At 39.6% G+C, this 15423-nt stretch overlaps 1 protein-coding gene across 4 annotated transcripts in view; it reads left to right on the top strand.

Moving 5' to 3' along the window:
- The first annotated feature begins 10044 nt into the window (after nucleotides 1-10044).
- The window catches only part of USP18 (ubiquitin specific peptidase 18), a 64311-nt gene continuing 58932 nt past the window's right edge, over nucleotides 10045-15423 (top strand). For 3 of the 4 annotated variants that reach the window (XM_035028600.1, XM_035028602.1, XM_035028601.1), the window contains exons 1-2: nucleotides 10045-10486; nucleotides 11948-12044. In XM_035028600.1, coding sequence (XP_034884491.1) covers nucleotides 10333-10486; nucleotides 11948-12044 — 251 coding nt within the window. In that variant the 5' untranslated portion in view covers nucleotides 10045-10332. The remainder of the gene's footprint in view (nucleotides 10487-11947; nucleotides 12045-15423) is intronic. The other variant, XM_035028599.1, reaches the window with a different exon arrangement.

Consider the following 15423-nt stretch of genomic DNA (forward strand, 5'->3'; position numbering starts at 1 on the left):
ATGTATTTACAACTTTTCGTGTGGTCATATGTTTTCACTGCTCTTGGGTATATACCTAAAAATGGAATTGTTGAGTCATGTGGTAACTCTATGTTTAACATTTTGAAGAAATGACAAACTGGTTTTCTAAAGATCTTGCACCATTGTACATAGCCACCAACAAGGTATGAGAGTTTCAATTTCTTCACATCCTTGCCAATACTTGTTATTGTCTGTCTTTTCAATTGTAGCCATACTACTCAATGTGTAGTGGTAGCTTATCGTGGTTTTGATTTGCGTTTTCTTAATGACTAATAATGTTGATTATCTTTCAAAAAAAAAAAAGAGTCTCTTATGGTTTGTCTCCCTCTCTGGTTTCATCTTTTTCATTTTTTCCTCCCTTCCCCTATGATCCTCTGCCTTGTTTGTCAAATTCTACATATCAGTGAGATCATCTAATAATTGTCTTTCTCTGATTGACTTATTTCGCTTAGCATAATACCCTCTAGTTCCATCCATGTCATTGCAAATGGCAAGATTTCATTTTTTTGATGGCTGCATAATACTCCATTGTATATATATACCACATCTTCTTTATCCATTCATCTGTTGATGGACATCTAGGCTCTTTCCATAGTTTGGCTATTGTGGACATTGCTGCTATAAACGTTGGGGTGCACGTAACCCTTCGGATCACTACATTTGTATCTTTGGGGTAAATATCCAGTAGTGTAATTGCTGGGTCATAAGGTAGCTCTATTTTCAAATTTTTGAGGAACCTCCATACTGTTTTCCAGAGTGGCTGCACCAGCTTGCATTCCTACCAACAGTGTAGGAGGGTTCTAGGGGCATATTTTCCAGAGCAGTGTCCCCAAGAGTCATAGTTTGGACAATTCTTAGAAGTTTCATTTCCAACTATCAAATTGAATGACAGTCTAAAGCAATCATTTGGATAACAGTTTTTAGCTTTCATAAATAGACTAAACACTTAAGGGCTATGTGCTTGATCCAGTTTGTGTAGTATGTGATCTTTGAAGTTTGACTAGTGAGAACAAACTGTTAGGGGTACCCCATTAGTCTCTAAACTTTTCTTCTTTTTTTTTAATTTTAAAATATTTTTTATCATACCTGGATTGAGGGATGATTTATTACTGACTTTTTAGTATATGTATTTGGAATTTTTCACCTCATGATAATTTTAGGTTGTAATGTTGACATTCTGCTTTTAATTCATCTTCATAAGATGTAAAGAATTTGCAAATAGGATCTTTTTCTTGAAAGACTAATGGCATTGGGAATAAGTAATTAAAATTTAAATACAATTCTTATAATAATAAGTATAAAAGTGAAACAGTACCATTGGAAAGATGTAGCTGATTCAGATATGAAATGGAAAGGTGTATCAAAAATAAAAATGATTGGGGCACCTGGGTGGGTCAGTCAGTTAACTGAGTCTGACTTCGGCTCAGGTCATGATCCCAGGGTCCTGGGATCGAGCCCTGCCTTGGGCTCTCTGCTCAGTGGGGATTCTGCTTCTCCCTCTGCTGCCCTCTCTCTCTGTCAAATAAATAAATAAATAAAATCTTTAAAAAAGAATAAAAAAATACAATCCTTAAAGATTATTTTATTTAGTATTATGATTGGTGGTATACCAAACAATTTTATAAAGCATAGAAGTGATACATTCTTAACTTTATTAGTTGAAATTACTTTTTAATTTAATAAACTTAATAAACTATTTAGCAAATTTATTCTCTCTTTAATATATGTATTAATTTTCAATTTATTTTCCTTTTTTAAGATCTTAAAATGATAGTTTATACATAAAAGTATGGCCCAGGGGCGTCTGGGTGGCTCAGCCATTAAGCGTCTGCCTTTGGCTCAGGTCATGATCCCAGGGTCCCGGGATCGAGTCCCACATCGGGTTCCCTCCTCGGCGGGAAGCCTGCTCTCCCTCTCCCACTCCCGCTGCTTGTGTTCCTGCTCTCACTATCTCTGTCTCTGTCAAATAAATAAATAAAATCTTAAAAAAAAAAAAAAGTATGGCCCAAACTATCCATTTTTGCAACATTTAACTTTTGCAGTAAAAATTATGCACTTATATCTCAACATATAAAGTATATGAGATTTTCTGCTCTTAATTATGTGTGTAGTATTTGCAACTGCATATTCAGATAATAACAGCTAATCCACGTGACCTCCCTTTTTGTTACACTGATTATATATGCTTGTAACCAAAGTGATCACTTGATCATGCACAAGTCCAAGGACACCAGAAATGCCACTGAAGTGTGTTTTATTAACTGGACTTTCAAAGGCTGAGGCCAGAGTTGAAGCCAAGGAGCAGATCTTGGCTAAATAATGACATTGAAACCACACTTTGGGCTTTTCTACTTCATCTGAAAAATTTAAGTCTTCCTATAATGTTTAGAATTCTTCTGGATACAGTGCCACTTTCACTGAATGTCCTGGCCATAGGTAGGAGTGACTGATCTTTCCATATGCTTTAGGGTTTTCATATTATGTCTTTTATTTTATGTTGTTTAACGTGTGCTCATTTTTATTTACTTGGTACATGGCTTGGCAGTCTTTCTTCAGCTCATTTCTACCTGGATATTTTTTACATATTCCACTGGGGGACAGTGCCTACATACCCAAACTTAGTTTGGCTTCTTTATTTTTTTCACTAGAAGACACTACAGTAAGAGTTTTGTGACAGCACATCTCCGTGTGTGTGTGTGTGTATAAGATTTATTTATTTATTTGACAGAGGGAGAAAGAGAGAGAGAGCGCACAGCAGGCAGAGCTATAGGCAGAAGGAGAGGGAGAAGCAGGCTCCCTACTGAGCAGGGAGCCTGATGTGGGACTCGACCCCAGGACCCTGGGATCATGACCTGAGCTGAAGGCAGACGCTTAACCGACTGAGTCACACAGGCGCCCCAGCACATCTCCCTTTAAGGACTCCTCATCATAGTCAGTTAAAACTGAGTGTTTTAATAAACAAAGTGACTTGGTATAAGTTCAGATTCATCATTAGTATTAGTTCTGCCTTAACTGCTTGAACTGTGGCATGAACTCTGTGCGGAGAGAATGATTATTTTTGGCCTATGTTAGACCATGTCTTCCTCAGACCATTAGCCTTGACTCCAAGTTCCAATTAATTACTTAATTACTTAATTACAAAACCCTTAGGAAACCCCTTCACCCCCAAACTAGACTTTTCCTAGCAATAACACAGTAACGTGCTCTTCACTTGTTTCATCCCTCTGCCTCCCCATCAGAGGTTAGTCATCACCTGATCTTGTGGTTTTCATTATTTATTTAAAGAGCTTTATTACACACATATATATTGTTGCCTAAACAACATAATATTCCATTTTCCCCGAGTCTGAATATATTTTGACTCAATATTATGTTTCTAAGAGTCACCATATTGTGACATGTGCTATAATTCCTTCAAATGCAACTGATGAATATTATTTCATTGTATAAATTTATTACAGCTTATGCACCCATTCTTCTGTCCATTGGGTTGAGTGCTTGGATTTTTTCCATGTCTTTACTATTATAAATGGTACCACTAAGAACATTCTTATATATGTCTCCAGGGACGTGTAAGAATTTCTGTTGGAATTTTTGGGTTGAAGTTAAGTGAATGTTTAACTTTTTTTTTTAATTTAAATTCAATTAGCCAAGGTATAGTACATCACTGGTTTTTTATATAATGTTCAGTAATTCATCAGTTCAGTATTACACCCAGTGAATGTTTAACTTCACAAGATGATGCCAAATTGTTTTGCCAAGTGATTGTACCATTTTACACCCCTCTCCTGATAGTATATAAATGATCCTATTTATCTACATCCCCTCCAAAACTTTGTTCAGACAGAATTCTTAATTGTTGCAAACTGAATAGTATAAAATGGTATCTCATTGTGGTCATGATTTGCATTTCCCTGACTACTAGTGACCAGTTACTTTTTATAAAAATTATAATTTTGGAATGTTCACATTTTATTCTAGTCCTAGTTTGGACTCACCTATGCAAATTTGCTTATATAATCCTTTGTACACTTTTCCCCACATTCTCCTCCCCCAACCCCTGATCTTCTTTGCATATCACCTGCCTTGCCTCAAGGTGCCCCTTATTTCAAACCATACCCTTTCTTCTTTAATAAATAATTCCTAAAAAAACACAAAACAAAACCAAATAAACTCAATTCCAGACTCACTTATTTTTTCCATGAAAACCTGTCCTTGTAAACATCAGTGAACTTAGGTTATTTCATTTAACCACTGAGTCCTGATGGGTCGCTCACACCACACTGGTCAGTGTATAAACTAGTGCAAGGCATTTAGCAACATTATTAAGAATAAGCTTTGTACACTTGGACCTTGTAATTACATTTCTTTTTTTTAAATTTAAAACAAAAAGAAATAAAAGGTATTCAGATTGGCAAAGAGGAAGTCAAACTCTCTTTTCGCAGATGACATGATACTTTATGTGGAAAATCCAAAAGACTCCACCCCCAAATTACTAGAACTCATACAGCAATTCAGTAACATGGCAGGATACAAAATCAATGCACAGAAATCAGTTGCTTTCTTATACACTAACAATGCAACTGTAGAAAGAGAAATTAGAGAAACGATTCCATTTACTGTAGCACCAAAAACCATAAGGTACCTCGGAATAAACCTAACCAAAGAGGTAAAGGATCTATATTCTAGGAACTACAAAACACTCATGAAAGAAATTGAAGAAGACACAAAAAGATGGAAAAACATGCCATGCTCATGGATTGGAAGAATAAACATTGTTAAAATGTCTAAGCTACCCAGAGCAATCTATACCTTCAATGCCATCCTGATCAAAATTCCAATGACATTTTTCAAAGTGCTGGAACAAACAATCCTAAAATTTGTATGGAATCAGAAAAGACCCCGAATCACCAAGGAGATGCTGAAAAAGAAGAAGCTGGGGGCATCACATTGCCCAATTTCAAGCTCTATTACAAAGCAGTGATCACCAAGACAGCATGGTACTGGCACAAAAACAGACACATAGACCAATGGAACAGAATCGAGAGCCCAGATATGGACCCTCAGCTCTATGGTCAAATAATCTTCGACAAAGCAAGAAAAAATATGCAATGGAAAAAAGGCATCTCTTCAATAAATGGTGCTGGGAAAATTGGACAGCCACATGCAGAAGAATGAAACCCGACCATTCTCTAACACCATACACAAAATAAACTCAAAATGGATGAAAGACCTCCATGTGAGACAGGAATCCATCAAAATCCTAGAGGAGAACAGGAGCAGTAACCTCTTTGACATCGGCCACAGCAACTTCTTTCAAGATACATCTCCAAAGGCTAGCGAAATAAAAGCAAAAATGAACTTTTGGGACTTCATCAAGATAAAAACATTCTGCACAGCAAAGGAAACAGTCAACAAAACAAAGAGGCAACCCACAGAATGGGAGAAGATATTTGCAAATGACACTATAGATAAAGGGCTAGTACCCAAGATCTATAAAGAATTTCTCAAACTCAACACCCAAAAAACAAATAATCAAGTCAAATAATGGGCAGAAGATATGAACAGACACTTCTCCGAAGAAGACATACAAATGGCTAACAGACACATGAAAAAATGTTCATCATCATTAGCCATCAGGGAAATCCAAATCAAAACCACATTGAGATACCACCTTACAAACCAGTTAGAATGGCAAAAATTGACAAGGCAAGAAACAAATGTTGGAGAGGTCGTGGAGAAAGGGGAACCCTCTTACACTGTTGGTGGGAATGCAAGTTGGTATAGCCACTTTGGAAAACAGTATGAAGGTGCCTCAAAAAATTAAAAATAGAGCTACCCTATGACCCAACAATTGTGCTCCTGGGTATTTACCCTAAAGACACAGATGTAGTGAAAAGAAGGGCCATATGCACCCCAGTGTTCATAGCAGCAATGTCCACGATAGCCAAACTGGAAGGAGCTGAGATGCCCTTCAACAGATGAATGGATAAAGAAGATGCGGTCCATATATACAATGGAATATTACTCAGCCATCAGAAAGGATGAATACCCAACTTTTACATCAACATGGATGGGACTAGAGAAGATTATGCTAAGTGAAATAAGTCAAGCAGAGAAAGTCAATTATCATATGGTTTCACTTATTTGTGGAACATAAGGAATAGCATGGAGGACATTAGGAGAAGGAAGGGGAAAGTGAAGGGGGGAAAATCAGAGGGAGAGATGAACCATGAGAGACTATGGACTCTGAGAAACAAACAGGGTTTTAGAGGGGAGGTGGATGGGGGATGGGTTAGCCTGGTGATGGGTTTTAAGGAGGGCACGTACTGCATGGAGCACTGGGTGTTATATGTAAACAATGGATTGTGGATCACTACATCAAAAACAAATGATGTATGGTGACTAACACAACAAAACAAAATTAAAAAAATTAAATTAGCCAACATATAGTACATCATTAGTTTCAGAGTTAGTGTTCAATAATTTGTCAGTTGTGTATAACACCCAGTGCTCATCATATCACGTGCCCTCTTAATGCCCATCATCCATTGTAATTACATTTCTAAGAATCTATCCTAAAGCTTGATTTAACGTCTGGTTCTTTCTGATGGTCAGATAAACTAGAGGGCTGCAGATTTATTGGCATGGAGACAGGGGAACAACTGAGGAAATCTTTCATATATGCCCCTGAGTGGAGAGAAGGGAGACATAGAGAAGACAATATAATTTATGCTTCCCAGCTTAGACCTGGGCACAGGACTGAGAACCCTGGACAGAGAGCAGCTGCAGGCAGAAGTTGAAGCCCTTTCAGAAGGAATTCAGTGAAATCTAAGGGCACAAGGCAGTGGGAGGAGCTGGGCATGTATCCCACTTCCACATCAAGGCCCTACTTGGAAATAGGAGGGAACCTTAATTCATTGATTGTTTTACCTTGCATTGCCTTGCAGGTACTCAGTGGATATTCTGGAGTGGTGGTAGGGTGCAGTTGTTGTCACCTTGTTCCAAAACACATGAGAGACTCCTCCTGAGATTCCAAAATATGCTTTGGAGCATTTACGGTTGGCTGAAGTCTGTGTTGTCAGGAGAAAGTAAAAGAGTAGGGGGATTTTGTTTTATGTGGTTAATATGACCTCATTTATAGCTAAGTTTTGTTGTGTCCATGGACCTTTAGTTTGCATGAGGGACATCAAATAGGTAGAGAAAAGTTTTATGCCTAAAAATGTTCACTATAGTGTATTTGTTACAACTGTAAAAAATTGAAAAATAACCAGAATAGTCCACAAATTTTTATTGCTACATCAGTCATCAAAAGGTATTTATAAAGAGCTTGGGAAAATTTGTTATAATGTGAAATAAGAAAAACAGTAAAATATCAGCCATGTCAAAAATATTTAGGAAAAAGTACACCTGGGAGGCTCAGTTGGTTAAGCATCCACTTCTTGATTTCAGCTCAGGTCATGATCTCAGGATCGTGGGATCGAGCCCCAAGTGGAACTCTGTGCTGACTGTGGAGCCTGCTTGGGGTTCTCTCTCCATCTCCCACTATTATTCCCCTGCTCTCTCTCTCAAAAAAAAGTATATATATATACATATATATATATAGGAAAAAAGATTGATACATACCAAGTAGTGGTTATCCTTAGGTCCTGGGACAATGAGTGATTAATATTTTCTTCATTTTACATTTCTGCATTTTACAAATATTCTCCATAAGCTAGCATTATTTGAAAAATAACAACCTTAAAAATTATAATAAAAATCTTAAAAAAATACATATATTTCTTTGCTTGGTGGGTATTTGTGTATGTACAAGGGGACTGTTTTCTCTAGGAACAGCAGTGATTTCTCTTTCCAGCTGCCACGGTAATTCTCCAGAATACATAATTCAGTGGGACACATTTGAATGCTTCCACTTGATTAAAATGAATATCTAGAAGGAATCACAGGCTTCATCTTTAGAATGTAAACAAGAGGTCTCACCCTCCAACCACCATTCAATTCCTTTCTATACTCTCTCTTTCAAGGGCTAGCCCAGCTTCTGCTTACAGACAAATTACTGCTGCTGTAGTTGGCTTGCTGGCTGTGAGAAAGTTCTTTATTTTGAAATGAAATCTATTTCTTAGTAGTTTTCACACATTAGGTAGTTTGACCTCCCCTACCCTCATGCCCCAAACACAAGAAATCTAAGTAAATCTAATTATGTCTCTTCCACATGATAGCCTTTTATGTATTTGAAAGCATTAAGTCCTTATTCTTTCGTGTGTTCATTCATTCATTCAATGTTTATTTATTGAATGCCCACAAATGCTCTGTGCAAAGTGTAATGGAAGCAGTTGAAGAAACAAACTCCCTGCCTTCCAGATGCTCACAGTTTAGGGTCTCAGGTCAGATGTTGAAACTCTGAGATGTGTATGCAGGAGGTTAGTGGGGAGTACCCTTGGGAACAAGAGGTGAGCAAAACAGGGACAGGCAGAGGGAAGAGCTGCCAGATAGATGCAACAGAGGCCTCGGCTGATTTTAAGGGGAGTTCTGGGGCTTGCTGACCCTTCAGAGCTATTTCACCTTAAGGCAAGGTGGTAAGATTTTTATACCCGCTATTGTCCAGTCATTGGATAGGGATAAATTTCTTTTCAAGGGTAAATTACTGGACAGGGACTCAGTGGGGAGCTGTCAACCAGTGCTCCCTTGAGCCTGAGAAATCGTGTTGGTCCTGCAGGAAGAGTGTGTGCGGTGCATCACTATCCTGTACAAGTGGAGAGAGAGCTATTTCCCACAACAGAATATAGCAAACCAGTTATTTGACTAGCTCTGAGTACAAGGTGCATGGACACATAGACAACGTGTAGGCTCACCTGAGGAGCCAGGACAGGCTTCCCAGGAAGTCAAGGGTATGGATAGCAAGGAGAGTGCTTGTGAGCAGTTTTTAGGTGGTAGAATTGACAGTCCTCGATGATTGTTTGGGCCTGGGAGTGAGGAGAAAGGAGACACCCAAGTTTCTGGTCTGGACCCCCTTGGTGCCTGTTGTGCTATTTGCCAGAGTAGAGAACCTGCGGGAAAGAGTTTTATGGCAGTCTGCTCTGAAGAAGAAAAAAATGGAAACATGTGGGACAAAGGTAAGGAGTGTCTAGCCTAGTTGTCATTTCTAGCCATAGAGCTTTATAAGCCAAACATTTCTTTCAGACTAAGACTTGTCTGTTTTTGTTTTTGTTTTTAATTTTGTTAGTTAACATACAGTGCAGTAGGGGCACCTGGGTGGCTCAGGCGGTTAAGTGTCTACTTTCAGCTCAGGTCATGATCCCAGAGTCCTGGGATCGAGCCCCACATCAGGCTCCCTGCTCAGCAGGGGGCCTGCTTCTCCCTCTATTCCTCACCCCACTCTTGTGCTCTCTCTCACTCTCTCTCTTTAAAAAAAACATACAGTGCAGTATTGGTTTCTGGAATAGAATTCAGTGATTTATCACTTACATATAACCCGGTGCTCATCACAAGTCCTCCCTCCTTCCCTCCCTCCCTCCCTCCCTCCCTCCCTCCTTTCCTTCCTTCCTTCCTTAATTTTTAATTTAAATTCTATTTAGTTAACATATAGTATATTATTAGTTTGAGGGTAGAATGTAGTGATTCATCAGTTGCATATAATACTCAGTGCTCATTACATCAAGTGCCCTCCTTAATGTCCATTATCCAGTTACCCCATCTCCCCACCCACCTCCCCTCCAGCAACCCTGTTTGTTTACTATAGTTAAGAGTCTCTTATGGTTTGCCTCTCTGTTTTTGTTTTTGTTTTTTAAAAGATTTTATTTATTTATTTGACACAGAGAGAGAACAATCAGGGGGAGCTGTGGAGGAAGAGGAAGAAGCAGGCTCACCACCGAGCCGGGAGCCAGATATGGGGTCAGATCCCAGGACCCTGGGATCATGGCCTGAGCCAAAAGCAGACGCCCAACCGACTGAGCCACCCTGGCGCCCCTCCATCTCTGTTTTTATCTTATTTTATTTTTCCTTCCCTTCCCCTCTGTTCATCTGTTTTGTTTCTTAAATTCCACATATAAGTGAGATCATATGGTATTTGTCTTTCTCTGATTTATTTCACTTAGCATAATACACTCTAGCTCCATCCACATAAGACTTGTCTCTTTGGAATCAGAACTCACATGAATATGCTTTCCCTCTTCCCTTATCCTTACCTACCTGTGGTGTGTTTTCACAGGACTCCCACCAAAGCTGGCTCATATGAGCTCTTCCTGGAAGTGTGCAGTCCTGAAGACAGGCTGGGCAGCCAGTGGCCTAGGGATTTTGGAATGATCTCTAATGAGTCAGGTGTTGGGGTCCCTGAGGAAATTTTCCAGTGCATCCTGGCTGTCTCAGCATTTCTCAGCAGAACCCATTGAGAAGAAGGAAGAGAACAACATGAAGAAGAAGGAGCAGCTAAAGGAGCGCCTCAGTGCCTGGGACTGTCCTCATGGTCATTAGATCCCTCACATCTTTCTCTTTTTGCTGCATAGAAATGCTTTGCTCACCCACTGTACTCTGAAACAGCAGAACTTTGTGGTTAATGACTCCTGATTTCTTATGCCTCCATTTCTGCATCTGTAAAATGGGAATAATCATAGTACTGAACACATAGGGTTGTTGGGAGGGGTAAGTGAGATAATCTGTGGAAAGTGCTTCAAATTAATGCTTGGCTTCTAGCAGCAGCCAGCATTAGTTTCTATCTTTACTGTTACACCTGTGTGCTAGGATGTCCTAGAGGCAAGATGCTTCTGCTGATTCAGGAGCCGAAATCTGTGATTACTTGCTGTCCCTGGATTTTTTTTCATCTTAATGCCCTGTTTCATATACACAAAAGTCTTTTACCCAGGAACTCTGAGATTAGTGGTATTTCCTCCCTCTTAAAGTACTCCCCTTGTGGGGTCAGCTGAGCCCGAGTTAAGTTGGGAAAGGAGAGATTGGTTGCTAGTACATCAGAGAAATGCTGTCTTTTGGCTTTCTCACATCTTCTTAAGTTATTTTTGGCCTCCAGCCTCTGGAGGTGAGCTTAGATTAGTGAATCTCCCCCAGAGCTTTTTTTTTCCTTTTTTTTTTTTCTCCTGATTTCCTTCAGCCACATGGTGGGGACTGGGCAGGGGCCTTTCCACTGGAGTCTGAAATAGACTATCTAGGAAATTACTTTTCTCTCTGAGCTCCATGGATGTCCATTCTGACTCAACTCTGTAGGGAACAACTTAAGTGGGAGGAATGCTCCCAGTTATGCTTTCTGTAATGTTTCTTTGTCTTTGCTCTTATAACAATTGCTTGTACTACTCATTTGACATTGCACAATACTCTTTCTTGTGACAGCTCTTTTCCTAATGAACTATTAAAAGTTTTACTGCTGGATGTGAGGGCAATCTGGCTGCGACATCTGTCACCCCGTTGATTGCCAGGGTTGATGCGGTTGATCTGGCTGGCTAGGCAGGTGTCCCCTTCCTCCCTCACCACTCCACGGGCGCCCCGCCCGAAGCTGCGCGCTTGGTCCAAGAGGACGACCTTCCCTGATAGGGGAGGACGGTTATTCCATCAAGGGTATACGAGTAGCCGCGCTCCCCTGCTAGGACCCCCAAACAAGCTCTCCAGGTCCATTTGTAGGAGAATGTAGGGTAGTCAAGCTTCTGAGACTCCAGACATGTCCAAATGAGGCACTGCAGGTGGCAGTCTGCCTTGCTTTAAAAAAAAATTTTTTTTACTGCTATTTCGCTTTTCAGAGTCACATGCTTTATTTCTCCTCTCCCAATTTTTTGCAAGCTCTTTAGTGAAGTCTTTGTACCTCTGAGAGTATTTTGCAGGATTTCATGTCCTTAGTAGATCTTAGAAAAACATTTGATTTTTATTGAGTCCCTTAGCTTGCCCTTGTCCTCAGTATTTTTTTTCTCTCTTCCCTGTATAGGCCCAGTTGGTTTACACAACATTGGACAGACCTGCTGCCTTAACTCCCTGATTCAGGTATTAATTATGAATGTGGGCTTCACCAAGATATTGAAGAGGTAAGACTAACATGTATATTATTGTACGTTTTCATATATTCAGTTTTTCACAGTGACTTGTACTTTTAAGTCTTCTTTGAACAGTTGCCAGAGAAAAGATCTTGTTCTGAACAATCTAGACTACACACTATAATCACCTAAGAAGTTTAAAAAGAAATATGAATGCCTGTTTCCACCACCAGATATTTGGTTTCAGTTGGTCTAGGGTGGGGCTCAGGGGGAGTGGGAGAGGGAGGAGGCTCTCTGCTGAGCAGGGAGCCCAATGCGGGGCTTGATCCCAGGACCCTGTATGTACACACACGTATGTACTTTATCACACATTCTTTTTTAAAAAAGGTTTATTTACTTATTGATTTAATTAAATTATTTTTTAGAAAGGTTTTTTTCTTGCCCCTAAATTCTTTTTTTAAAGTTTTTTATTTCAATTTCAGTTAGTTAACATACAGTGTAATATTAGTTTCAGGCGTACAATATAGTGATTCAGCACTTCCATACATCACCTGGTGCTCATCACAAGTGCACTCCTTAGTCCCCATCACCTATTTCACCCATCCCCACCCACCTCCCCTCTAGTAACAAGCAGTTTGTTCTCTGTAGTTAAGAATCTGTTTCTTAGTTGGCCCCTCCCTTTCTTTTTACCCCTAAGCTCATTTGTTTTGTTTCTTAAATTCCATAAATGAGTGCAATCCTATGGTATTGTCTTTCTCTGACTCATTTCCGCTTAGCACAATACTCCTCGCTCCATCCATGTTGTTGCAAATGGCAAGAATTCATTCTTTTTTTATGGTCCAGTAATATTCCATTATATTTTGGAATAATAATATAATGGAATATTAATATAATAACCTCTTTGGTTAGGTTTATTCCTAGGTATCTTACGGTTTTTGGTGCAATTGTAAATAGGATCGATTCCTTGATTCCTCTTTCTTCTGTCTCATTGTTACTGTATAGAAATACAGCTGATTTCTGTGCATTGATTTTATATCCTGAATTCCCATATCAGTTCTAGCAGTTTTTTGGTGGAGTCTTTTGGGTTTTCCACATAGAGTATCATGTCATCTGTGAAGTGTGAGAATTTGACTTCTTTGCCTATTTGGATGCCTTTTATTTCTTTTTGTTGCCAGATTGCTTAGGCTAGGACTTCTAGTACTATGTAGAAAAACAGTGGTGAGAATGTTCTGTCCCTGTCCTGTTCATGAGCTTAGGGGGAAAAGCTCTCAGTTTTTCTCCATTGAGGATGATACTTTCTGTGGGTTTTTGTATGTCTTTTATGATCTTGAGGTATGTTCTCTCTATCCCTACATGGTGGAAAGTTTTTAACAAGAAGGGATGTTGTATTTTGTCAAATGCTTTTTCTGCATCTGAGAGAATCATATGGTTCTTGTCCTTTCTTTTATTAATGTGGTATATCACATTGACTGATTTATGGATATTGTTACAAACCTTGCAGCCGAGGAATAAATCCCACTTGGTCCTGGCAAATAATCCTTTGAATGTACTGTTGGATCCTATTACCTAGTATCTTGGTGAGAATTTTTGCATCCATGTTCATCTGGGACATGGGTCTGAATTCTCCTTTTTGATGGGGTCTTTGTCCGGTTTGTCTGGTTTGGGGATAAGTGTAATGCTGGCCTCAAAGAATGAGTTTGGAAGTTTTCCTTCCATTTCTATTTTTGGAACCAGCTTCAGAAAAATAGGTATTAGTTCTTCTTTATTTTATTTTTTAATTTAAATTCAATTAGCCAAAGTATTGTTTTTTTGATATAATGTTCAATGATTCATCAGTTCAGTATAACACCCAGTGCTCATCTCATCATGTTCTTTAAATGTTTGGTAGAATTCCCCTGGGAAGCCATCCAGCTCTGGATTCTTGTTTTTAGGGGAGATTTTTGATTACTGTGTCAGTTTCCATGCTGGTTATGGATCTGTTCAGGTTTTCTATTTCTTCCCGGTTCAGTTTTGGTAGTTTATATGTTTCTAGGAATGTATCCATTTCATCCAGATTGCCTAATGTGTTGGCATATTGTTGCTCATAATATGTTCTTATAATTGTTTGTATTTCTTTGGGGTTGGTTGTGATCTCTTCTCTTTCATTCATGATTTTATTAATTTGGGGCCTTTCTCTTTTCTTTTTGATAAGTCTGGCTAGGGGTTTATCGATCCTAATTCTGAGAACCAGCTCCTAGTTTCATTGATCTGTTCTACTGGTTTTTTTCTTTTTTTAAAAAATATTTTATTTATTTGACCGAGAGAGAGACAGCAAGAGAGGGAACACAAGCAGGGGGAGTGGGAGAGGGAGAAGGAGGCTCTCTGCTGAGCAGGGAGCCCAATGCAGGGCTTGATCCCAGGACCCTGGGATCATGACCTGAGCCGAAAGCAGATGCTTAACGACTGAGCCACCCAGGCACCCCCCCTTTTTTTTTTATTTCTATGTCATTGATTTCTGCTCTCATCTTTTTTTTTTTTTTTTTAAGATTTTATTTATTTATTCATGAGAGACAGAGAGAGAGAGAGAGAGAGGCAGAGGGAGAAGCAGGCTCCCAAGGAGCAGGGAGCCCGATGCGGGACTCGATCCCAGGACCCTGGGATCATGACCTGAGCCGAAGGCAGACGCTTAACCATCTGAGCCACCCAGGCGCCCAATTTCTGCTCTCATCTTTATTAATTCTCTTCTCCTGCTGGATTTAGGCTTTATTTGCTGTTTTTTCTCCAGCTCCTTTAGATGTAAGGTTGGTTGTGTATTTGATACTTTTCTTGTTTCTTGAGGAAGCCCTGTGTTGCTATATACTTCCCTCTTAGGACCATCTTTGCTGCATCCCAAAGGTTCCGAACAACTGTCGTCTTTTCATTTTTGTTTCCATGTATTTTTTAATTCTTTAATTTCCTAGTTGACCCACTCATTCTTTAGTAGGATGTTCTTTAACCTCCATGTATTTGTGGTCTTTCCTTGTAGTTGACTTCAAGTTTTAAAGCATTGTGGTCTGAAAATATGCATGGAATAATCTCAATCTTTTGGTATTGGTTGAAACCTGATTTGTGATTCAGTATGTGATCTCTTCTGGAGAATGTTCCATGTGCACTCGAGAAGAAAGTGCATTCTGCTGCTTTGGGATGAAATCCTCTGAATAGGGGCGCCTGGGTGGCTCAGTCAAACGTCTGCCTTCGGCTCAGGTCATGATCGCAGGGTCCTGGGATCGAGCCCCGCATCAGGCTCCCTGTTTGGCGGGAAGCCTGCTTCTCCTTCTCCCTCTCCCACTCCCCCTGCTTGTGTTCCCTCTTTCGCTGTGTCTCTCTCTGTCAAATAAATCAATAAAATCTTAAAAAGAAAAAAAGAAATCCTCTGAATATAACTGTGAAGTCCATCTGGTCCAGTGTGTCA

The sequence above is a fragment of the Mirounga leonina genome, unplaced genomic scaffold, assembly GCF_011800145.1.
Source record: "Mirounga leonina isolate KUSES-001 unplaced genomic scaffold, KU_Mleo_1.0 Mir_201, whole genome shotgun sequence".
NCBI classification, from domain to species: Eukaryota; Metazoa; Chordata; class Mammalia; order Carnivora; family Phocidae; genus Mirounga; species Mirounga leonina.